The sequence below is a fragment of the Suncus etruscus genome, chromosome 4 (genome assembly GCF_024139225.1).
Source record: "Suncus etruscus isolate mSunEtr1 chromosome 4, mSunEtr1.pri.cur, whole genome shotgun sequence".
Taxonomy (NCBI): Eukaryota; Metazoa; Chordata; class Mammalia; order Eulipotyphla; family Soricidae; genus Suncus; species Suncus etruscus.
Genome location: NC_064851.1, coordinates 27,589,538 through 27,614,662, shown reverse-complemented (window position 1 = coordinate 27,614,662; position 25,125 = coordinate 27,589,538). Strand labels below are relative to the sequence as shown.

Sequence of the window (25,125 nt, the reverse complement as noted above, 5' to 3'; positions counted from 1 at the left end):
AGTTCAAGAACTTTTTTTTGGCTTAAGTTATCTTTTTTAAATTAATATCTTTATTTAAACACTTTGATTACAAATATGATTGTAGTTCGGTTTCAGTCATGGTAAGAACACCCTCTTCACTGGTACAATATTCCCACCACCAATTTCCACCACCAAATCTCCCTCCTCTCCACCCCACCCATGCCTGTACTCTAGACAGGCCTTCCACTTCTCTCATTCATTCACATTGTTATGATAGTTCTCAATGTAGTTATTTCTCTAACTGCACTCACCACTCTTTGTGGTGAGCTTCATATCGTGAACTTTAAGTTCTGAAGAGAAGCAGATTTTTTTTCTTCAGTCCTGTTAGTAACTGGTTTGGGGTTAAACTTCAAAGCTTTCTTTTACAAAGCACCTGGTTTATATGATTGAATAATGCAGGCTATGCATATTAATGGGGTTCCTTCATCCAGGTGTGACCCAAATATCATTCTTTTTTTTTTTTGCATTTTTAATGATAATTTTTTTTATTTAAACACCTTGATTACATACATGATTGTGTTTGGTTTCAGTCATGTAAAGAACACCCCCCATCACCAGTGCAACATTCCCATCACCAATGTTCCAAGTTTCCCTCCTCCCCACCCGACCCCCGCCTGTACTCTAAACAGGCTCTCCATTTCCCTCATACATTCTCATTATTAGGACAGTTCAAATATCATTCTTATGACATTATTTTTATCTGAGACTTAACAAAATATATGATAATTATATCATAGCAAAATATATGACATGGCAATTTTTAAAAAAATTTAAAAAGGCAAATTAAAAAAAAAAAACAAAAAAAGGTAAATATCCCACTGGACATATTTATAATAGAAATCTTGCTTGAAGGCTCCCTTTAGATTAGTCACCCAAACCTCCACCAAAAATTGTCATGCAAAATTGACGCTGTCAAGCTAGATCTTAGGAATGAATCCACTAAAATACCTGCCTCCATGGAGCCCATACTAATGGATGATGGACAAATAATATTATAATAAACCAATTATATATATGAGATTACAGTGAATCATGATAAATTAAAGTGTAAAATAATGAAGCTATAGGGAATAAATACGGAAATGAAACAAGAACAATATTATTTTGTTGCTGAATGAGCAGAAAAAGCTTATTTGATAAAATGTCTTTTGAGCAGGAAATGAAATAATATGTCTCCTCTTTCAAATGTTTTACATGTAGAGCACAGTATATATAATGTTGAAGGCAGGAATATGCTTACTGATCCTAGTACACTAGAAAGAGCACGAGTAAGGAATGGGACAATAATAGAAGATGAAGACAAAAACACTGGGACAAAGAATATGTAAATTTAAAAGGACTTTGGATTTTATTTTAAGGGATAAGCGACATCTCTAAAATAGATTTGGAGCAGTAACCTATCAAAATTTCAATGTAGTTCCTGAAGGATAAATTAGTAAGTGATATGAAGGGAAGGGTAGAAATGATTGATTCAGGGGTGAACAAAAATGATAGAATTTGATGTGCATGTGTTCTTCATATATTATCAAGATTAAATTTAACAGGATTTATCGATGAATTGGATGAATGGCATAAAAAAAGCAGCAGAATGAAAAGTAATCTGTTTTTTAGGGGGCCGGGCAGTGGCGCTAAAGGTAAGGTGCCTGCCTTGCCTGCGCTAGCCTTGGACGGACCGCGGTTCGATCTCCCGATGTCCCATATGGTCCCCCAAGCCAGGAGTAACCCCTGAGCGTTACCGGGTGTGGCCCAAAAACCAAAAAAAAAAAAAAAAAGTAATCTGTTTTTATTTGAATGACTGAGGATATATCCAGTTAACCTGTACTAAGATGTGAAATACTGTGGAAGAAGTAGGTTGGGAAGTCAAACAAAATGACTTCAGTTTGAAGACACTAAGTTTGAAACATTGATGAGAGATATTGAATAGGTAATGGGATATATGAATTTGGGACTTAGTGATAAGCCCTAGGTAGAAGATATAAACTTGAGAAATATTTGAGGATAGATAACATTTAAAACTGGCAAGTTTACACAAAATCTAAATGCAGGAAAAAAAAATGATGCCTGAGTCCCATGTATTGCTCACTCCAGTTTTAAAATGAGGGAGATAAAGACAAGTCAGCCAAAATTCAAGGAAAGAAAACCAGTAATGAGGAGAACTCTGGGAAAGTAATGTATAAATGTTTGAAGAAATAAACAAAATGTTCAAAGAATAAGGAAATTATAAAGAAATGTTTGTCTAACATGAATCTGAAGATAGGTAAAGTAAAATGAACACTAAGGACTGAGCATTGGTTTGCAGTGTGTTGCTTATTGGTAATCTGGGCATACATTTAATATAGTGCCTCCTATCCTGGAGGCATACAAGTTTGACATATAGGTTTGTGAAGTAATTGAAAAGTTAAGGCCAGAGAATACAGATAATTCTTTTGTAAAGAGTTTTATTTGTAAAGGATAGATATTGGGTGGTAGATCAGAAGTAGCATGTAGTAGCCTATGTGTGATTTTTATTTTGTAAGATTGGAGAGAGTTTAGTGAGGTCATGTGTTAATCTATACTTTAGAATAAAAATTAAAAGAATGGTGAGTGCAGTTAGAGAAATAACTACCCTAATAACTCTCATGACAATGTTAATGAGTGAGAGAATGCCTGTCCAGAATACAGGGAGGGGATTGGGGAGGAATATGGGAAGCTTTGGTGGTGAGAATGTTTGTTGCACTGTGAAAGGGGTGTTCTTTCTATGACTGAAATCCAACTACAAATATGTTTGTAATCATGGTGCTTAAATAAATTTAATATTAAAAATTTTAAATACCAATAATGAAACAGAGGGAGAAATACCTGGACAAAACACTCATAAAGTATTGAATTCGTGTCTGGAGGTTAGGAGGAAGCATTAACCTTAGAGAAGGAACTAGTTCTTCTATACACACAGGAAGAGAGATGGCATATAGTATTAAGTTGGTGGGATATATTGTAATTAACTGTAGTCAATGTGACCACAACCTGTGGAAGTTTTCTACTGATTGATAATTAAAACGAGAACTTATCTATAAGGTTAAGATTAAGAGAGAGGAATTAGGAATTTTAGGAAAGAGGGAACTGTGTAATTCAGCAAGTAGAAGAATGAGTACATTTTAACAAAAGTACCCAGGTATACTTAAAACACATCAGAAGTTTTTTTTTTCCTACAAATAAAGTATTTTTTTTATATTTGTAGTAAAAGTATTAAACACATTTCTATATAAAGTCCTGAAAAGTTAATGAGCAAACTCAAAATCATCTGTGTGAAAACACATTAATACATTTTAGATTTGCTTTATAAATCAAGCAACAAATAAGCTATAAATCCACAATTGGTCCACAATTTTTTCTATGTTCCACAATGGGTCCACAATTTTTCCTGTGGTCTTGTAATAAAATGTACTAAAAGTGATGACATCTATGTTTCTACTTCATAGTAGTCTCTAAACCAGGGGTCTCAAACTCAATTTACCTGGGGGGGCCGCAGGAGGCAAAGTCGGGGTAAGGCAGGGCCGCATAAGGGATTTCGCTTGCCGAATATTCGCAATAAAAAGTCTCAGTAGTAAGAAAAAAATCGCAAAAAATCGCATTAAACATTTGCATACCCCAAACGGAAATGCTCGGGGTATGCAAATGTTTAATGCGATTTTTTTCTTACTAATGCGATTTTTATTGCGACTATTCGGTAAGTGAATAATCACAAATACTGCGATATTTGAAGGCTGGCCGTGGGCCACAAAATGTTGTACTGAGGGCTGCAAATGGCCCGCGGGCCGTGAGTTTGAGACCCCTGCTCTAAACAAAACTTTATACAGGTTAACTTTGTTTTCTTTTAACTCTTTTCTCTTGCTCCTTTATTTAAATAATAATAATAATAATATTAATTAAAAATCAATTAAATGATTAAAAATCAATTAAATTAAATGGCTTTGGTGTTAAAGACAGGACTTACTGCCCTCAACTAAAAGGCAATTCTTTCAGGTTTATTATCACTTGTTCTAATGTCTAATGTATGTGAAGTCCAAAAATAAAATATCATTCCAACAATAAATGTCTTTCTGTAAAAGGTCAGATAAACATCAAGGTGAAAAGTTTTAAATGGAACAGAGATGGGTAGGCAAGTGCTAGACCCTTGCGAGTATGTCTATTCCACTTGGGACTCTCCTAAGTACTCTTTAAATACCAATACTTCATAAGTTGAGAACTATCCATTTGAAGATTGTTATTATTTATTAGATTGCTTAACCTTTGTTTATTTTATTGTCACATTAACAATATATTTTTGTTATTTTAAGAGATTTGCATTAATTTTTCTGCTTAAATATAAAATTAGTTTGGATTCCTTGGATTTGTATAATTTTTATTATGAGAAGGGCATACTAAAATAATAGGGAGAAAGATTTTTAAAAAAAAATTTTGAATTACCACTTTTAAAGTTCTCATAAAACAAGAAAAGGGAACATCTTGGGAACATGAACAACAGTACAGCAGGTATGACATTTTCCTTGCACTCGCCAACTGAAGTTCAATTCCAGGCCCCTTATATAGTTCCCTGAACCTCACCAGAGTGATCCCTGTGTGCAGAGCCAGGATCAAGCCCTCAGTGAAACTTGTGTCCCCCAAAATAAAAAAAATATTTTAAAAACCAAAACAATAAAGGCTCAGCACATTCTCTCACAAAATGTGGATCTTCTGTAAGTGTACTTCTTCCTCAATAATAGAAAACGTTTGAGGAGACATGGTAGCTATATTCAGCTGCTAGATTGAAATAGAGAATGAAGAATTGCCTAACCAAGAAGAATGCAGACCACTTTGAGCTTCAGTAATCAGAATCAACATCTCAAATTATACTCAAAAGTCAAATAGGTAGTCAGTGATGAGAAGAGCACAGATGTTTCTCACTTTGTTCGTCCAATTCCCTTAAGCAGATGGGCAATAAAAGTCTGCATGCAGTAGGGAGACATCAAAGCCTTTACTTGGGCACAACATAAACTAAAAGTAACAGCATCAGAGTATCCAAATCGATAAATTTGTTGTTGCCATTGATAAGGGAAGAACAGCTTGAGCAGAAGGCAATGCTAGCAATCATATCCTGTGAAGATTCATGACACTTTTATTTCAAGAAAAGTAATATGCTAAGTACATCATCATTACAGTCAAGATATACTTATCATGCTTAATATGATTGAGGTAAAGTGTGTTCTTATAATTTCATTTTTTCACAATCTGATACGTGAGTGAAAATCCTTTCAGCTATATTTTATGGGGAGACTGAATGTTTATCACTTAGTTTTTACAGTTTCTTATTAAGGAATTAAGATCAATTTCTACATTGTTTATTGACTAGTTATGGTTAAATTAAAAAATCTTTAGTTTAAGGATTGAATTGGCATTGCATTTCCCTAACTGGTGTGATTTTTCATATTTTTAAAATCTTTTTTATTGAGGGGTTGGACTACAACCAGTGACGCACAGAGATTACTCCTGGCTATGTGTTCAGAAATTGTTCCTGGTTTGGGGAACCATATGGGATGACAGAAGATCAAACTGCAGTCCGTCCTACCACATGTGCCACTGCTCTGGCCCTGATTTTTCATATATATATATATATGTATATATATGTATATATATATGTATATATATGTATATATATGTATATATATGTATATATATATATATATATATATATATATTTTGGTTTTTGGGTCACACCCAGCAGCACTCAGGGGTTACTCCTGGCTCTATGCTTAGAAATCACTCCTGGCGGGCTCTGGGGACCATATGGGATGCCGGGATTTGAACCACTGACCTTCTGCATGAAAGGCAAACACCTTACCTCCATGCAATCTCTCCGGCCCCGATTTTTCATATTTTTTATTCTTTTCAAAACTAAAAATTTTAGCTGCATTCTGATCTCTTTTCATCTCTCACTCTATTCGATTAAGTTTCCTGATAGTAAAAAGTTGATTAACTCAGAGAAAAAGGGAAAGACCATGTAGTTCTAGAGACCAGGTATGGAGATTTATAACTGCCAGGCACATTTTTCAGGTCATGAATTGTCCTCAGGACTTGAAGAAAACAACTTAACATAGTGTTTTTTTTTTTTTTTTTGTGGACAGACTATGTACACTCCCTGAAGGTAAATCTGAAGTTAAGCATTGATTTTAGTGGTTATTCATCTGGAAGGGCTATTTCTCTTATCTAACACCATAGTACTACTTTTAAGGGTTGAATCTAACCAATTCAATTCCATCTTCAACTGTAAGGTAAAATTAGAGAAGTCATTTGACCCCATCTAATTTGTTTCTTCAGTTTTAAAATGGAGAGATTTCATTGCTTTTGAGCTGTTGGCTCATGCATTCGGTAGGATACCATTTGTAATTTACCTAGCAAAAAGATTGTCACCCAGAACAGTCAATAATCTTTGAAGCATTATTTTAGTGTATTACTAATAATATTTGAATTTTTATTTCTATGTTACCTTTATAAGTTGGAAAAGCTTTAGAGGAATTTAGTCATGCTACTTTTTTACTATAACTAAAATATTTTTTTATCTTTACATTTATTGCAGCTGTTTAGTTGAGCAGATTTGTAGTGCACTAAAAAGGCTTTATACAACTGAAAATTTGCCACATTCAAATAACACAAACTTACTGATTGCAAAGAAATTTGTTCAAAATATTGTTCAATAGATTGGGTACATATTGAGTAAAGGCCATTCAAAAAATGATCAGAACAAATTTGCTAAAATAAGCTTGCAGGTAGTGGAGGACAGATAACAATTGACTATATGTTTCTTTAAAAATCTATTGTATTAGTCCAGAAAGATAGTGTATGAGCTTGCTTGCAATGAAGTGATCTTAGTTTAATCTGGTACCACATATGGCATCATAAGCATCGCCACAAGTGATTCTCAAGTATAAAGACAGATAAGCCCTGAGCACAGTCAAGTATAATGCCCAAATTTCCCAACCATTATATTTACTTAGAGTCAAACTTGTGTGCAAATCTTTCATTCTTGTTTTGGAATAGTAAATCATCAAAGCTATATGATACAGGGGCCGGAGAGATTGCATGGAGGTAAGGTGTTTGCCTTTCATGCAGAAGGTCAGTGGTTCAAATCCCGGCATCCCATATGGTCCCCAGAGCCCGCCAGGAGTGTACCATGTCTTTAAATTATATGTATTTGTATATAAAATTCTATTACAATGTCAAAATTGTGCTCAAAATATTTTTATTTGAGAGAAGCTTGCTAAATAGTCTTTCCTTTATTAAAGTTAAAAATATTAAGTTAGTTGTATTCCATAAAATTATACTATTAATTAAGATAAATTTGTTTATTTTTAATTATCTATATATACCATAGAAAATACATTTTATAGCATTTATGATGGTAATAAGAGATAATTCAAAAACTTTTGAGGGTCTACTCTGATTTACATATATGCTAATCACACCTAATGTTAATAATTTTCATAGGTGCATTATTGCAATGGGGCTTGACAAAAAGGCAACTCCACTAAAACCTAGAAAAGAAAAGAGTGTTGAGAAAAGAGAAGACCTGAAGAAAAGTGAGCGAAAACTGAAGAAGGCTAAAGAGATCATGAAGTCAAGAAAGAGCGAGGTTGAGGGGAGTAGAAATGCTCCTCCTGTCATTTATTCAGCTCATGGAGAAACATCAGGGATTAGAGAAGTGAGAACTGCTGTGGAAGAATTGGAATACAAAGGAAAACCAGGACAAAATATTTGGGAAGATGAACAGGAACATATATTTAAATATGGTAAGGGATCACACAAAGTTCTTTTGTTGTTGCTGATGTTTTAATTTTTGAATTGCAGTTATTAACATCCACTTAATATTGTTACCCAGTTATGGTCTTTAGACAATACTGTTACAGGTAGGAAATCCTTGGCAACCTTCTTCACTTTCTCATGCAGTACTCATCGATAATCTATCTTAGAGGAGGCTAGGCCTAACTAAAGAGCCTTTTTTTTTTTGGTTGAAATAGGTATAGAATTGTCCTTTATAATAAACTCCTGTTCTCCTTATAGAAAGGGAAAAGTGTGAGACCTTTAAAAATATATATCAGGAGCTGAAATGTAGTGGGTAACATTTTTTTCCTTGCACACAGCCTACCTGTGTTTGATCTCTGTCATCCTATAAGGTCCCCCAACCCCACCAGGAGTGAGCTCTGAGCACAGATCTAGGAGGAATTCTAGAACACTACTGAATTTGACCCCCAAATAAAATTAAATTGTATCCCATTTTCAAGCATAAAAGAAAAGAGCCTTTGTTTGTTGTTGTTTCTGCTTAATCTTTGTCTTCAGATCAAAACAATCCTTATGCCAACAGTAATTTTTGAAATAGCATATAGGCTATGCCCTAATATCTAGGCTTGTCTAGTGCTAAAGTCCTAGAATAACAAATATTGTGGCCATCTTTTATTTTGTGCAAAGCATCCTTGATGTTCCCAGATTGTGAGTGATGCATTCAATGAATCAAGGGGTGGTGGAGCTACATCAATGTTTCTTTTACGTCAGAGACCACGTTTAAATTAAAGGCAATCAAGTCTTGGACTTGAACCCACTTTTGGAACATACAAGAAAACATCAGAAAAGGGGCAGATTCTACTTTTCCTTTTTCCGCATCTCCTCCTGTTACTACTCAAGGGTTTCAGAAACCTAAGAGAATAATTACAGAGCTGTTATAACATTGGGCTTTCCCTTTATTACTTAAATAATGTATCTGTCTTTAAAAAAGATTTTACTTCATAACACTTTGACCTAGTTTATCTTTCTTTGATCTTTTCTTGTCTTTATTCTTACCTGAGACTGAGGATTTAAAATTATCTGTAGCAAAAGCAATAGTAGAGGGTTTAACAAATGAGATATAGTGTCATATTTTAATTTTCAAGATATGTTGGTTTATTAAAGCCACAGGCAATAGGAGCTTTTCATATTCTTGATTTTCTTTTTCTGAAATCAACATGGCCAGTGTTGTGAATACTGTACTCTATGCTTGTAATATGGTTTTTCCCTGGGTTTTTCTTCTGTGTTGGCTAGGTAATGGACTTCCAATGCCAATTTCCATTTTAAAAAAGAGGAGAAGAAATAGAAGCAGCAAGGCTTCAACTTTCAGAACAGCTACTGATGGTAAGGGCAGCAGGAAGCTTGAGTGGAGGTCAGTGAGGGAGGGTAACAGGTGAATTGATGTTGACCTTGAGTTGACTTACTCGCTCATTAGTGGGACTGATAAACAACAAACTAATTAAATTCTATGGAAGAAGGAAGATGAGACAAAACAAGAAATTAAGAAAATGAATTTAAAAAGCACGCTGTCAGACCATTTAGAGTGGAACATGAGCAGACCTCACAAAGGAGGTAGACAATACGTTGTAATGTGAACAGACTGTGTGGTTAGTAGAATGTTTACTTTGTGCATGATGATAGTAGCGGTCAGAAAAATATCAAGGGGAAGTTGAATTTTATATTGGAAGATAAACACAAAATCTCTTGCAAAATAAAATGCAGAGACTCCTTTTATGATTTACCACTTGTCCTTTTCTATTTTATGTTCTGTTTCAATAATATAACAATAATGGTGCCCTAATTGCTTATATTAAAATATCGTGCTGATAATAGGACATATCTTGTGTGTGATTTCTTCTGTTCTATAATCAGATCGTTCCACTCACAATCCATAATCTCTATTATTACTAATCCCTAGTATTTATTAGGTAGCTACTTTGTCCATGGCACTCTACTAAGTGTCTTCAAGGGATTATTACTTTCAGTACTCACAACGGCTTTGTGAAAAAAGATTCTATTCAAGTTACAGGTGAACAGACTAAATATTAAGGATGTTAAATCATATTACCTAGAGTCACACACCCAGGGAGTGTTTTAAGTGAGACTTGAGTTCATGGCTACTGAACTTCAAAAGCAATTGTATTTTACTGGTATGTGATACTATTGATGGAATTTTAGAAACCTATTTTCTGAATGGCCCATGCAGTAGATACTGTTATCAGTAGCATATGTATTATATTTAAGGTGAAATATTTATATTAATCTGCATATGTGTATTCTGTAACTAACCTCAAGTCTTCCTTGTATAGTTTGTTACAATCAACAGATAGATGGTTTTTCATTCTCCTTTTATTTTATTTCATTTGTTTTACCTTCTTATGTAAGTCTTACATTAAATCATACATTCTATGTAAAAAATGATTTTTGGGGTCACTCCTGGCAGCACTCAGGGGTTACTCCTGGCTCTACGCTCAGAAATTGATCCTGGAAGGCTTGGGGGACTATATGGGATGCCGGGATTTGAACCACCGGCCTTCTGTATGCAAGGCAAATGCCTTACCTCCATACAATCTCTCCGGCCCCTATGTAAAATTACAAAAGTTTTTTTTTTAAGCCTAGTAATGTGAAATAAACATTCTTGATGGTCCTGTAAAGAAAGAAAAGATACTATTAAACTAACTGGGGCTTTCTTGTATGCCTGCATTATTAAAAATGCCTTACAAGGTATGTGGTTTGCTTTATTTGTGGGACTGTTAGATCAGTAAGAAAGAACTATCATATGCCTACTGAAGTATGAAGAATCTGATGATTAATATATTTTTCATAGGTATTAGCTGATCAGCAAAGATATGTGCTTTTGTGTGTGGTCTGATAGTTGAGGAGAGAATGACTTGAATCTAATCATGATTTGAGGGTGCTTGAAATTGAGAAGCAGATCCATCTGCTCTGATCCTGAAAAATGATCCAAAAGTAAATTGCATTAAGAAATCAGACTCCAATAATTATAGATAGGGAGTATTCTAAGGATCATGTCTGTGGTGATCATGTACTGCAGATCAAAGACACCCAACAGAAAGAATGAGATGAGTTGACAAAAATGACATCATGATTTAGCAGAAATAATGGAGCAGCTTGAAAATTAAGACTAAATCCTTACACAAAGTAAAGTGATATATGGACTGGGAAGGAATAACAAGAAGGAAAACAATAATCTTGGGTAAAAATTTTGTTAGAGGCTACTGAAATTTCCTCCAACATGTTCTTTTCTTATATTTGACTTTTCCCTTCTTTCTATATTCCCTCCCAACTGTAACCAGCTTTCTTAATTTTCTCCCATTTCCTCTTTTAAACCATGCATTATAACTAAAAATTTTAAATAAAACAATTGTTAGGATATGGCATGGGTATGCCCTGTGTACCTCTTTATCTCCACACTGACTGAGTATTCTTGGATGGCAAGAGTTGTGTATTATTGTAATGTCGATTACTTGTGTTAGTATTAAGGTTGACTTATGAATTATGAAAATAACTCTGATTGAAGTGCATACCTCTTCATTGCATGTTATCAAACCATGCCTGCCTCTAAATTGCTCTATTTCACCACTATCTTAATCATAAGTTTTTCCATCTTATATACAGTGGTTTTCCCAGCAAAAACTACATGATTGACAGTAAATTGTGCCAAGTGACAAACTAGTCTATTTTTGGACCTAAAATATTTGAATCAATGTTTGCATCATGAAGTATAATAAAATTATTCATCTTGCTTATTTTTAATGTTGCTTTGCTGATAATTTACATTTATTGTACCTTAGATTAAATACTTCATGAAACCATTCTTGAGATGAATTCTGTTTGCCTTCCTTCGTTACAGTGTCTGATTTCACTTTTCCTCTTACATCTCCTGCATACATTCTCTGCATTAGCAGAGCTTTTTTCATATGCACAGGGCATGCATTTTTAAATTAAGTTTTTCATTGTGGCAGAGTGGACTGCTCTCAAGTAATTAACCCAGAGGCCCCCACACTGAAAAAAAAAAGCCAGATATCTAATAACTAAAATATACAAAAAAAAGGGTAAAATCTTATTTGGCTTGTAATTTTTATTTTAAAGATAATTGTTTATCTGCTTAATTGGTTCTGCATGAAATCTTTTTGTTACTTCTCCTTGGCATGTTGTCACTCCATGCTTTTTTTTTTGTTTTTGTTGGAAGAAAAGGGAGAACAATTAAATATGAAAGGTGAAAAATTATAACCACAAGGGACAGCTGGAGTTTATCTGATGTGACAATTTTCTTTTTCTGCTACAGATTTGTTGCACCTCTGTAGGGAATTAAGCAAATTAGTGGCTGTGACAGGAATATTCTATTTTGTGAGAATTTTATACTTGGAATATAATTATTTCATTGATTGTAGGGCTGAATGATACATATGATTTCACTTCTCACTTATGTATAGAATCCATAATACATTTTCTCGATGCCCATTTGGTTCTCAGAGAATGTGCTGTTTACAGTGCTACTTCTTAGGGTCTTTGAATTTAATTAATTTAATTTTTTCCACTTCACTATTCATTAACTTGATATCCAAATATTTTGAACATTCTTCATATGAAAAATGACCTCACTGGGTCTCAAAATTAACTCTCATTATTGTAATCCTGTTCTCTTCATTTTTAATTTATTTCTAATTTCTTATTTTATATCAAGTTCTTTTCTTGTCCATTGTAGTCATTGTATATGACAATGTCCATTTTCAAATGGACTCTTATGAGGTCTCGGGCTTGTCATTTGGAGGTTCACTTCTTTGTGCTCTGGTATATGCAACTGATTGTGGTCTTTGATCATTTGCTATTAGTGTTCCATACTCACTAATTGTGTGAAAAAAAAAAAAAAAAGACCTCAACAGAGGCCTACAGAAGAGATAATAATAGAGTCCAAAGTTGTCATTAAAGCGAAGTGGTTGAGTAACAGGGGTACTGTTTTCATTCTCATAGTGGATTTTTTTCTGTTTTTAGATTATGAAGAAGATTTTGAACTTGAAGAGAAACAAGATGTGAAAACTAATAGAGAAAGACGAACCAGTGATCAAAGAAATGGAATGTCAAAGTCACCCTCAGATGATGAAAAAGATCATTTAGATACTGAAAAGGAAAGTGAAACCTCATCACAGAAAGCATCAGATGTAAATGACAACAGGAAACATGAAGATGATGAATGCTCTGACAGTGAACTGGATGAGAATAAACAAGGCAAGTGGTTTTGCTTATCATAGGACACATGCTGCTTAATGAGTTTGCTTCCTACTTTGCCTCCCTTATCTTTAATGAGATAATTCTCTTGTAAAGGTATATTTAGAAGCATGGTTCCCTACCCAACCATGTTGATTAATGAATTGTCCATAGATAAATGAATTATAGACTCACTGCCTGTTCTTTTTTTTTTTTTAATTGCTGGGATATTTCTGTAGAGTGTCAAACAAAGCTGATAGAGATATACTTTTGTTTACTTAGACAGTTACAACATTTTTTCCAATCCACAGCTCTTCCCTATTACATATATGCAACATTTCTCTTATTGAAAGGAAAGGTTGAAGACTCCTGTGTTAAACATTTTTTTTTTGATTCCCCTTAAATACAAGGTGCTGCTTTTGAGTTTTATGTTTTATGGAAAGATTATCTCTCTTCACTATTTTAGATTTAAAATGGCTTCATGCTCATAATAAAAATCATTTTTGAGGTGCGTTGGAAGAGGTGCATACCTGGTGATGCTCAGGGATTACTTCTGGTTTTGCAATCAGGAATCATTGCTGTAGGTTTCACAGGGGCATATGGGATGTTTGGGATTGAACCCTGGACAGTAGTATGCAAAGCAAGCATCATATTCACTGTACTATCGCTCCAGCCTCCCAAATCAGATCTCTATCCATAAAAAAAAACCTCTCTTATCTGAAACGTATCTTGAATTTTTAAGATTTTGAAAATTTAGCTCATTTTATAGGAGCCTTCCCAGCAGTGCTTGGGCCAAGTGGGATTGGGAAAAAGCAAACCATTTTGATGTTGCTTGGACACCATGTGTACAAGGGTTGAAACTTTGGAAACTCACATACAAGGCATGTTTTTCCCCATTTCAGCCATCTCCAAACCATTTTTAAGCCGATCCCCCACAAAGAAAAGATCTCTAAGGGAAGAAGATAAAATTCTTTGTCCTATAAAAGTGGTTAGACTAGATCTAAAGACCTTACTGGAATACAGTACTTATAATGTTAAAATATTATAATGAGAATATTAAGTAGTTATAATATACATGTGCATATCTTTGTATTTATTTATTTATTTTAGTTTTGGGCCACACCCGGGGACACTCAGGGGTTACTCCTGGCTATGTGCTCAGAAATCACTCCTGGTTTGGGGGACAATATGGGATGCCAGGGGATCTAATCGCGATCTATCTTAGGTCGCGATCTATCTTAGGTAAGCCGCGTGTTGTGCCCTACTGCTGTGCCACTGTTCTGGCCCCTCTTTGTATTTATTTTTGAATAGAAAATGAGTTCACATTATGATGAGATTTTGAATTGCTGTTTACCCTTTATACTGTAACTTTTTCTGTGTAAAGTTAAAATTTTGACTTTATACTGTATTAGGTTATAGTAAGTTTGAAATAGTATCATTTAATGACAAGGACAATGTTTAACTCCTCAAGAAAGATTTCAAGCAAAGAAAATTTTACCATAGATATAATAAGGCAATACAATTAAAAGATAGAAAACATTCTTCAGCACTGTGCAAGAGATTCATGGTATTAAATATTGTCAAATGTGAAAGTAAGATTGTTTCTCTTTTATTATAATTAAAAGAAATACTAAAGTTTACAGGATCAGGTACTAGATTTTTATTTTTTAGGTAAAGACTTAAACTAGGCCTTTTCTAGGATATCTCTTAATATCAACATTTGTATGTTTCTAGACATGCTATAACTATGAACTCTTTGCAATTATTTGAATATAGAATTAAATTTATAGTCTTGTGTGATGTAGAGCAAGGTAAATAAATAGTAAAGTGGAATCATCTGAATTAGCAATTCTATTTTTGCTTGTTTTAGGCTTTGGAGTCATAACCTCTGAGTTTAGAATTTACTCAGAGCTCAGGGATCTCTCTTCCTTCCTTCCTTCCTTCCTTCCTTCCTTCCTTCCTTCCTTCCTTCCTTCCTTCCTTCCTTCCTTCCTTCCTTCCTTCCTTCCTTCCTTCCTTCCTTCCTTCCTTCCTTCCTTCCTTCCTTCCTTCCTTTTCTTTCTTTCTTTCTTTCTTTCTTTCTTTCTTTCTTTCTTTCTTTCTTTCTTTCTTTCTTTCTTTCTTTCTTTCTTTCTTTCTTTCTTTCTTTCTTTCTTTCTTTCTTTCTTTCTTTCTTTCTTTCTTTCTTTCTTTCTTTCTTTCTTCTTTCTTTCTTCCTTCCTTCTTTTCCTCCTCCTTTCTCCCCTCCTCCTTTCCTCCCTCCCTCCCTCAATTCCCTTCCTTTCTCTCCTCCCTTCCCTTAATTCCTCCCTTCCCTTCCTTTCCCTTCTCTTCCATTTTTCCTCCTTTCCCATCCCTTCCTTCCCTTTCTTTTCCCTTCTGTTTCCTTCCCTTTTCTTCCTCCAACCTTCCTTTCTCCACTCCCTGCAACAAACCCTCCCTCCCTCCCTCCCTTCCTGCCTCCCTCCCTCCCTCCCTTCCTTCATTCCTCCCTCCCTCCCTCCCTCCCTCCCTCCCTTCCTCCCTCCCTCCCTCCCTCCCTTCCTCCCTTCCTTCCTTCCTCCCTTCCTCCCTTCCTTCCTCCCTTCCTTCCTCCCTCCCTTCCTCCCTCCTTTTCTCCCTCCCTCCCTCCCTCCCTCCCTCCCTCCCTCCCTCCCTCCCTCCCTCCCTCCCTTCCTCCCTCCCTCCCTCCCTTCCTCCCTCCCTCCCTCCATTCCTTCCTTCCTTCCTTCCTTCCTTCCTTCCTTCCTTCCTTCCTTCCTTCCTTCCTTCCTTCCTTCCTTCCTTCCTTCCTTCCTTTCCTTTCCTTTCCTTTCTTCCTTTTTGTTTGTTTGTTTTGCCACACCCTGAAGCACTCAGAGGTTACTCCAGAATCTGCATTCAGAAATAGCTCATATAGGAAGCTGGGGATTGAACTCGGGTCTGTCTCAGGTTGGCCACGTGAAAGGCAAACTCCCTACCACTATGCTATTGCTCCAGCCCCTCAGAGGTCGTTATTGCTGGTATTCAGGGAACCAAATGTAGTTCCAGGGATTAAACCAGGATAAACATTATGTGGTCCCAGTATTAGCCATTTTAAACAAATGTAGGTATAAGGGTATAAGAATCCTCAACCCAGAAAAGAATAGAATATATGCATAGAAAACTGGTTCAAAATACATAGATCTGAATTCATATTCTTCAGCAATGATGAGGAACTATCAAAGTTCTGATCTTATAAAGATAAACTTTGTGCACTCTCAATATAAGGATATTTCAGAATTATTTTTGTGCTTCAAAGTCACCTTGCTGTATATGAATATAATAGATTTTTCAAATATAGAGTAAAACCTTTATTTTATTATTTTAACAAAACAATTTTTAAAGTTTAAAATAAAGAAGTATATAGGAGGCTTTCTTAAAAGTAAAGCATTTATTATTTAGACCTGTAATTATTGAATAACTGAAAAAGATAGGTAAACTTTCAGAGACTACAGCTTTTCTAAGATAATTGTAATACTATGCTTCAAAAGGCATCCCTCATGTATTGTATATTAAGACTACACATTAAGTATTGTGCTAAATGTTTGACCTAAACTAATTTATTTTAAACATCCTTTAAAAAGTAGCACTTTGCTTATATTTCTAATTTTCAAAGATATAATTAAAATTAACTAATTTATGGAAACAAATAGTATTGGAGCCAACATGTAAACATTACCCAACAGCAAGGCCTAAGTTTTTTTTATACATTTTTTATTGAATCAAATGTTTATTTAATCACCATGATTACAAACATGTTTGTAGTTTTGTTTCTTTCTTTTTTTTTTTTGGTTTTTGGGCCACACCCGTTTGACGCTCAGGGGTTACTCCTGGCTATGTGCTCAGAAATTGCCCCTGGCTTGGGGGGACCACATGGGACGCCGGGGGATCGAACCACGGTCCGTTCCTTGGCTAGCGCTTGTAAGGTAGACACCTTACCTCTAGTGCCACCTTCCCGGCCCCTGTAGTTTTGTTTCAGTCATAAAATGTACATCCCCAGTGCAACCTTTCCACCCTTGGCCTGTATTCAAGACAGGCATTCTATTTCTCTCACTTAATACCATTATGATGATAGTTGTTGGTGTAGATATTTTTCTAATTGCACTCACCAATCTTTGTAGGAAGCTTCATATTGTGGGCTGGTCCTTCCAGCCCTTATCTCTGTTGTCTCTGGGTATTATTTCCATACTTTCCTTTATATTTCTTAAATCCCACAGGTGAGAGACTATTCTGTGTCTATCTCTCTCCTTCAGACTCTGTCACCAGATACCCTCAAGGCCAGAAAGCAGTGGTGGCATTTAGTGACAAAACAATAAAATAAATGCTTTACCTAGAATACTGAACCCAGCTAGGCTCACATTCAAGTTTGAAGGAAGCATACATACAACAACTCAGAAACTTTACAAATTCAACAAAAAGGCCTAAATTTTAAAAAGAAAAAATGTAATGTTTTCCTAATTCATAAAATATTTTTAATTTTTCAAAAATGTGGGGGTATAGGCCCACAACTCATGGTGATCAGGGGTCATATTCCTAACTCTGCATTCATGGATTACCCCTGGCTGGCTTGGGGGCCATTGCCAGCCAATGTCTTTCCTCCTTCAGCCCCTACTTAAAGCTAAAGCAACCCTCCCGCTTCCACCTCATTCTCCACCACACCCTCAACCCCACCCCAAAGGATCTTGTTCCCTCCAAAATATTAATTTCAGAATCATTTAACTTGAGCACTTCATCTTATCCTATTTTGAAGTGGAATGTAGTGACATCTAATGATAGTTTGGGGGGTGTTTCTTGGCTATGTGGCGGAGTGACCCCTATATATAATGCCATTCAATGAACCAGAGCCACTACATGAAAATCATGTAGCTGTTTCTTATTCAGTCCCTATTTTTTTTTTATAGAAAATAATGGACACTTAAAAAACTTTACCCATAATTTGCCTTTCTTCTTATACTGTCTCTTCTGTCAGTTTAAACGTTTTGCTTTTGGGGCTGAGTGGTGGCGCAAGCGGGAAGGCATCTGCCTTACCCACGCTAGCCTAGTTAAGACTGCAGTTCGATCCCCTGGCATCCCATATGGTCCCCCAAGCCAGCAGCGATTTCTGAGCACATAGGCAGGAGTAATCATAGAGAATCACCAGGTGTGGCCCAAAAACAACAACAAAAGTTTTGCTTAGGTTTAGCTAAGCCCCTTCATTTCCAGGCTTCTCTCCTGCTTGAGGTTACTTCAGTGAGCTTCTTTATTCAAGCAACTATTAATCCAGAGTTTATTTTTCACTCATTATTTCTATAGAGCCAAATTTTGCTCCATGAATTATACCTTTTAATCAGGCAAATTAAGTACATGATGAAAATTAGCCCTGTGTGTTATTTGTCTTCTCACAGACAAATATATACTTTCTAAATATTAAGCACTTAATTATATTAACATAAACAATAGTGAAGTGCTTTTTTTAGTGTAACTTGTTATGTGATTATTTTTGGCATTTTTAATTGAAAAATATATAATTGGTTACATTAAATAAATATAGAACTCAGGATATGTTTTGTTTTGGAGCCACACCTGACTGACTCTTCACATAAAGATCTCTGTGGGGCTTTGGGGGAGTCATATTTGTTTTGGGGTATCAAACTCTATTTTACTATTGCTTTGGCCAGAATACAGAATATTTTAACTCACTATGAAGTGCAAACTACCAGAACATGAAATACAGTCTAAAGTATTTGGGAATTTAATGTTCAAGAACTAATTACTTCACTATTTTGTTTTTTCAAATAAACATATTTTAATTTTTTAAAAGAAAGAATACAATGTATTCTTGGCATTTACAAGAAAACTCTACTATTATTTCTTCAAAATGCTTCATTTCTTATCAGTGTTTTCCCAAACCAGTTTTTTTTTTTATTTTCCAGAACTTAATTGTGATGATCTTACCTTGTGTTATTTAAGAATATCTATCTTGGCATATGGAATGTCAGAAATAGAGAGTCCACCCAACCAACAAGTACCAAGTATTAAAAATGACAATGACATGATAGATTTTTTTAAAACACTATTTAAAAGCCCACTAGCATTTTATCTTGAAAAATGTAAGCAGCATATTGTGGCCATTGAATCCTAGACATTCGTACTTCCCTTTTATTGACATGATTAAGAATCTTGCTGTTAGTATTTGGATATGTTTCATTTGAACCTGCCTGCACCTGTTCCCAAAGGGCAAACAATTGCCCAGGCTGTCACTCTGGTGACAAGTTGCCCCCATTTAAACTGCCAGCTAACAATTGCGCTGAATGCCTTGATGAATACACTGAGCTGAGCAGCCCGTGAGTGATAGAGTGCTCTGGACTGAAGGCTGCCTGGGAGAGGACCCTGGTTTAGGAGTGATGTGTGAGACGGCCCATCATTTAAAAAGAACAACAGCTCTCTTGTCTCTGCATTTGTGTTGGCAACCTCAGGCGCTAATTCACCAGCTGAAGATATATTGTCATAGACGAATGTGGTAAGGTTGAAGAGAAAATTGTCATGTCTTTGAAAATCTTTTCTACGTTTATGGCCAGTATTGATGATAGAGTCTGTGAATAGAGGTAAATATTCAGGGTACGTTTGCAAGTACATGAGGTGCGGTGCAGAGGAGAGGGAATGAGCACAGAGCCAGCAATAAGCCCTGAACACAGATGGGTGTGGGCCTCCCTTCCAAATAAAAAAGGGCAGGCTTCACTGAAGGCTGCTTTTCCTGAACTATCATTCTTTGTGCTGTGAATCCTTGTCATGTGGACTTGAGTAATTCCTCTGCTCTTTGGAATAGACAGGGTTGGGGGAAAAGATTGAAGACCACATTCTGGTCTATATGTGTGGTTTCTGCATTTTAAGTCAAACTTTAAATTTTCTTAATGAATAAATTTCCTCAGTGTTTATTCACTTTTTAATAATTAAAGTATGAATAACTTTTAGGTATATATTTAAGCATCTTTAAGTTTGTATAAAATATTTTTCTAAGCTAGGTCTCTAGAGTTTTGAATCAGCCTTCCGCATCACAAAGCTTTCCCAAGAAACTCTCTTTAAATGTAAGGATGCTGGGGCCGGAAAGATAGCATGGAGATACAGCATTTGCCTTGCATGCAGAAGGATGGAGGTTCAAATTCTGGTATCCCATATGGTCCCCAAGCCTGCCAGGAGCAATTTCTGAGCATAGAGCCAGGGGTAACCCCTGAGCACCACCGAGTGTGACCCAAAAACCAAAAAAAAAAAAAATTAATGTTAGGATGATCAACTAGATTGATGGATAAATAGAAAAATAGAAAATAAGTAGAAAAATAAAAGTTGGCAGAATTTTTGGCAATATTTGAATATATTTTTAATATTAATTTTTTGGGGTTTGATGGCACTTAGGGATCACTCCTGGCTCTGTGCTCAGAAATTACTCCTAGAAGGCTTGGGGGACCATATGGAATACTGGGATTAAAACCCAAGTTTGTTCCAGGTTGGTCACATGCAAGGCAAATATCCTACCACTGTGCTATCAGTCTAGCCCCCTAAATTTTTTTCATTTTGTTTGTTTTGGGAACAAATGGTGATAGTCAGGAGTTATTTTTGACTCTGCACTCAGGAATTACACCTGGAAGGCTCAGGACATATGAGATACTGGTGACTGAACCCTGGTAAGCAACATACTAGGCAAATGCCCTACCCACTTTATTATAATTCTGGCCCTAAATTAAAATTTTAGATAGTACATTTAAAGGTAATCATGAAGATAGCCAGAGATATAGTATAATGGTTAGGGCAATTGCCTTGCCTGCACTTGACCTTGGTTTACTCCCCAGTTGTAGATCCTGAGCATAGAGTTGAGAATAGCCTCCAGGTATCACTCCCTTGGCCACCCAAAAGGATAAATATGGAAATTTTTAATGTTTTTTCTTGTTATATCTGCACTCACCTAGACATAGATTATTATTATTACAATGAATATCTGGTTTATATGAATTACTTTTTGTCAAGACATATCTTAAAATAATGGCTACATAGCTGAATTTAGTAATTTCTACCATTTTTACTAAGCTCTTGTTCAATATACTTTATTTCATTTATATACACAATTCATCTAATTAGGTATTACTAGTCACAAAAACACTGAACCACAGTGTAGTTAATGAATTTAATAGGAATAATCAAGGCAGGACTATCATTTTAAGTAAAATAGAGTATATAAATTTATATTTCATCACTTGCATAAGAAACTAAAAGCAGCATTTGTGTATGTTTTCCAAATTCCTTTAATTAAGTACCAGGAAAGAGATAAAATAGGATAAAAGAATTTCTTGTTCATTGTATTGGGATATTATATTGGGAGTCATTTTGGTATCCAAAATTTTAATCCAATTTATGTATTTAAGTTTGTATACTTAAATTATGTTGTTTTCACATGCTCCAAATTTGTGAACCCAAAGTAAAGTAATTAAAGTCAAACCACACATGGGGAAAATTGTGAATTTTAACTTTAATAAATTTAAATTAAAAATTCCTCCATCCCAGAAGAGTGAAAAATATTGGAAACTGAGGTCAGGATAGAATTTGTTCAAATTAGGCAGCATGAACTGACCACAATAATAATGTGGCAACAGCTACTGGGAGTTATCCATAGTCATTGTTAAAATAATGAATAAATTCCTTAATGAATACAGTAATGATCTACTGTGCTTGTATCAAAGGCACAGTAGGTGTCTGGGGTGTGTAGTCTCTCTGGAAGCAAAGTCCTGGTCTGCTCTTTTCTTTCTTGTATCCTTAATTCCTAGAGTATTACCAATATGGAAGGGCTTGCTCAATATTGTTTGCATTTTAAATAAATTTATTACAAGAAAATGTATCATAGTTGACATAACTGATCATAATACATTTGTTTCAGGATGACAGAAAGAAAAGTTAGAAAAATATAAAGAAAATAGATCTAAAATAAAATAATAAAGAGAATTGGAAAAAGAAAAAGAGAGTTTATTAGCAGTTATATTTGTGACAATTATTTTGTCACCAATAGTTGTAAATACAATAGCAGAAGCTTTCGTTCGCTTTTTTTTAGTGTATAATATATTTATTTTTGAACTTATATGCATTTATGCATATGTGTACCTTTCAACACCTTAATAATTCATTTCAAAATAATACATTTTAAAAGCAACTTATTTTATGTTTTAAACAGTATCATAACATCAATACCAAAATCATCAACAATATATTAAAATTTAATTTTAATTTTGAATTATATATCTAAAGAACAGCATAAAATTTGGCTGTATTTCCCTCTAATTTTATTTTTTATTTTTATTTATTTTTTTTAATCTTTATTTAAACACCGTGATTACAAACATGATTACAGTTGTATGATTACAGTCATGTAAAGAGCACCCCCCTTCACCGGTGCAACATTCCCACCACCAATTTCCCAGATCTCCCTCCTCCCCACCCCCCTACACCTGTACTCGAGACAGGCTTTCTACTTCCCTCATTCATTCACATTTTATGATAGTTTTCAGTGTAGTCATCTCTGCAACTGCACTCATCACTCTATGTGATGAGCTGCATGTCCTGAGCTGCACCTACCAGCCCTCATCTCTCTTGTCTCTGAGATACTGTTAAAAATGTCCTTCATTTTTCTTAAAGCCCATAGATGAGTGAAACCATTCTGCGTCTTTCTCTCTCCCTCTGACTTACTTCACTCAGCATAATAGATTCCATGTACATCCATGTATTGGAAAATTTCATGACTTCATCTCTCCTGATTGCTGCATAGTATTCCATTGTGTATATGTACCACAGTTTCTTCAGCCACTCATCTGTTGAAGGGCATCTTGGTTGTTTCCAGAGTCTGGCTATTGTAAATAGCGCTGCAATGAATATAGGAGTAAGGAAGGGATTTTTGTATTGTATTTTTGTGTTTCTTGGGTATATTCCTAGGAGTGGTATAGCTGGATCGTATGGAAGCTCAATTTCCAGTTTGTGAAGGAATCTCCATATCGCTTTCCATAAAGGTTGTACTAGACGGCATTCCCACCAGCAGTGAAAAAGAGTTCCTTTCTCTCCACATCCCCGCCAGCACTGCTTGTTTTCCTTTTTTGTGATGTGTGCCAATCTCAGTGGCGTGAGGTGGTACCTCATAGTAGTTTTGATTTGCATCTCCCAGACGATTAGTGATGTTGAACATCTTTTCATGTGCCTTTTGGCCATTTGCCTTTCTTCTTTTTCAAAGTGTCTGTTCATTTCTTCTCCCCATTTTTTGATGGGGTTAGTTGTTTTTTTCTTGTATAGTTCTGTCAGTACCTTGTAAATTTTGGATATTAGCCCTTTATCTGATGTGTATTGGGTGAATAATTTCTCCCACTCAGTGGGTGGCCTTTGTATTCTGGGCACTATTTCCTTTGAGATGCAGAAGCTTTTCAGCTTAATATAGTCCCATCTGTTTATCTCTGCTTCCACTTGCTTGGAAAGTGTTGTCTCCTCCTTAAAGATGCCTTTAGTCTCAATGTCCTGGAGTGTTTCACCTACATGTTGTTCTATATACCTTATAGTTTCAGTTCTGATATCAAGGTCTTTAATCCATTTGGATTTTACCTTTGTACATGGTGTTAGCTGTGGGTCTGAGTTCGCTTTTTTGCAAGTGGCTAACCAGTTGTGCCAACACCACTTGTTGAATAGGCTTTCCCTGCTCCATTTAGGATTTCTTGCTCCTTTATCAAAAACAAGGTGGTTATATGTCTGAGGAACCTCTGAGTACTCAAGCCTATTCCACTGATCTGAGGGTCTGTTTTTATTCCAATACCATGCTGTTTTTATAACTGTTGCTTTGTAATACAACTTAAAATTGGGGAAAGTAATGCCTCCCATATTCCTTTTCCCAAGGAGTGCTTTAGCTATTCGAGGTTGTTTGTTGTTCCAGATGAATTTCAGAAGTATTTGATCCACTTCTTTGAAAAATGTCATGGGTATCTTTAGAGGAATCGCGTTAAATCTGTACAATGCTTTTGGAAGTATTGCCATTTTAATGATGTTGATCCTGCCAATCCATGAGCATGGTATGTGTTTCCATTTCCGCTGTCCTCTCTTATTTCTTGGAGCAGTGTTTTGTAGTTTTCTTTGTATAGATCCTTCACATCTTTAGTCAGGTTGACTCCAAGATATTTGAGTTTGTGTGGAACTAATGTGAATGGGATTGTTCTCTTAATGTCCATTTCTTCCCTATCATTATTAGTGTATAAAAAGGCCATTGATTTTTGTGTGTTAATTTTGTATCCTGCCACTTTGCTATACAAATCTATTATTTCTAGAAGCTTTTTGGTAGAGTCTTTAGGGTTTTCTAAGTAGAGTATCATGTCATCTGCAAACAGTGAGAGCTTGACTTCTTCCTTTCCTATCTGGATTCCCTTGATATCTTTTTCTTGCCTAATCGCTATAGCAAGTACTTCCAGTGCTATGTTGAATAGGAGTGGTGAGAAAGGACAGCCTTGTCTTGTACCAGAATTTAGAGGAAAGGATTTTAGTTTTTCTCCATTGAGGATAATATTTGCCACTGGCTTCTGGTAGATGGCTTTGACTATATTGAGAAAGGTTCCTTTTATTCCTATCTTGCTGAGAGTTTTCATCAAGAATGGGTGTTGAACCTTATCAAATGCTTTTTCTGCATCTATTGATATGACCATGTGATTTTTATTTTTTTTTGTTGTTTATGTTGTGTATTATATTGATAGATTTACGGATGTTAAACCATCCTTGCATTCCTGGGATGAAACCTACTTGATCAAAGTGAATGATCTTCTTGATGAGGCACTGGATCCTGTTCGCCGGGATTTTGTTGAGGATCTTTGCATCTGTGTTCATCAGGGATATTGGTCTGTAATTTTCTTTTTTGGCAGCATCTCTATCAGGTTTTGGTATTAAGGTGATGTTGGCTTCATAAAAGCTATTTGGAAGTATTCCTGTTTTTTTGATTTCATAAAAGAGCCTGGCCAGAATTGGTAGTAGTTCCTCTTGAAAGGT

General features: G+C 35.4%; 1 protein-coding gene across 1 annotated transcript in view; it reads left to right on the top strand.

Annotated features, from left to right (window-relative positions):
• ERICH3 (glutamate rich 3) overlaps positions 1–25,125 on the top strand; it is a 100,110-nt gene that overhangs the window by 47,151 nt on the left and 27,834 nt on the right. The window contains exons 10-11 of the mRNA XM_049772541.1: positions 7,522–7,823; positions 12,868–13,101. Of these exons, the coding sequence (XP_049628498.1) occupies positions 7,522–7,823; positions 12,868–13,101 (536 nt within the window). The remainder of the gene's footprint in view (positions 1–7,521; positions 7,824–12,867; positions 13,102–25,125) is intronic.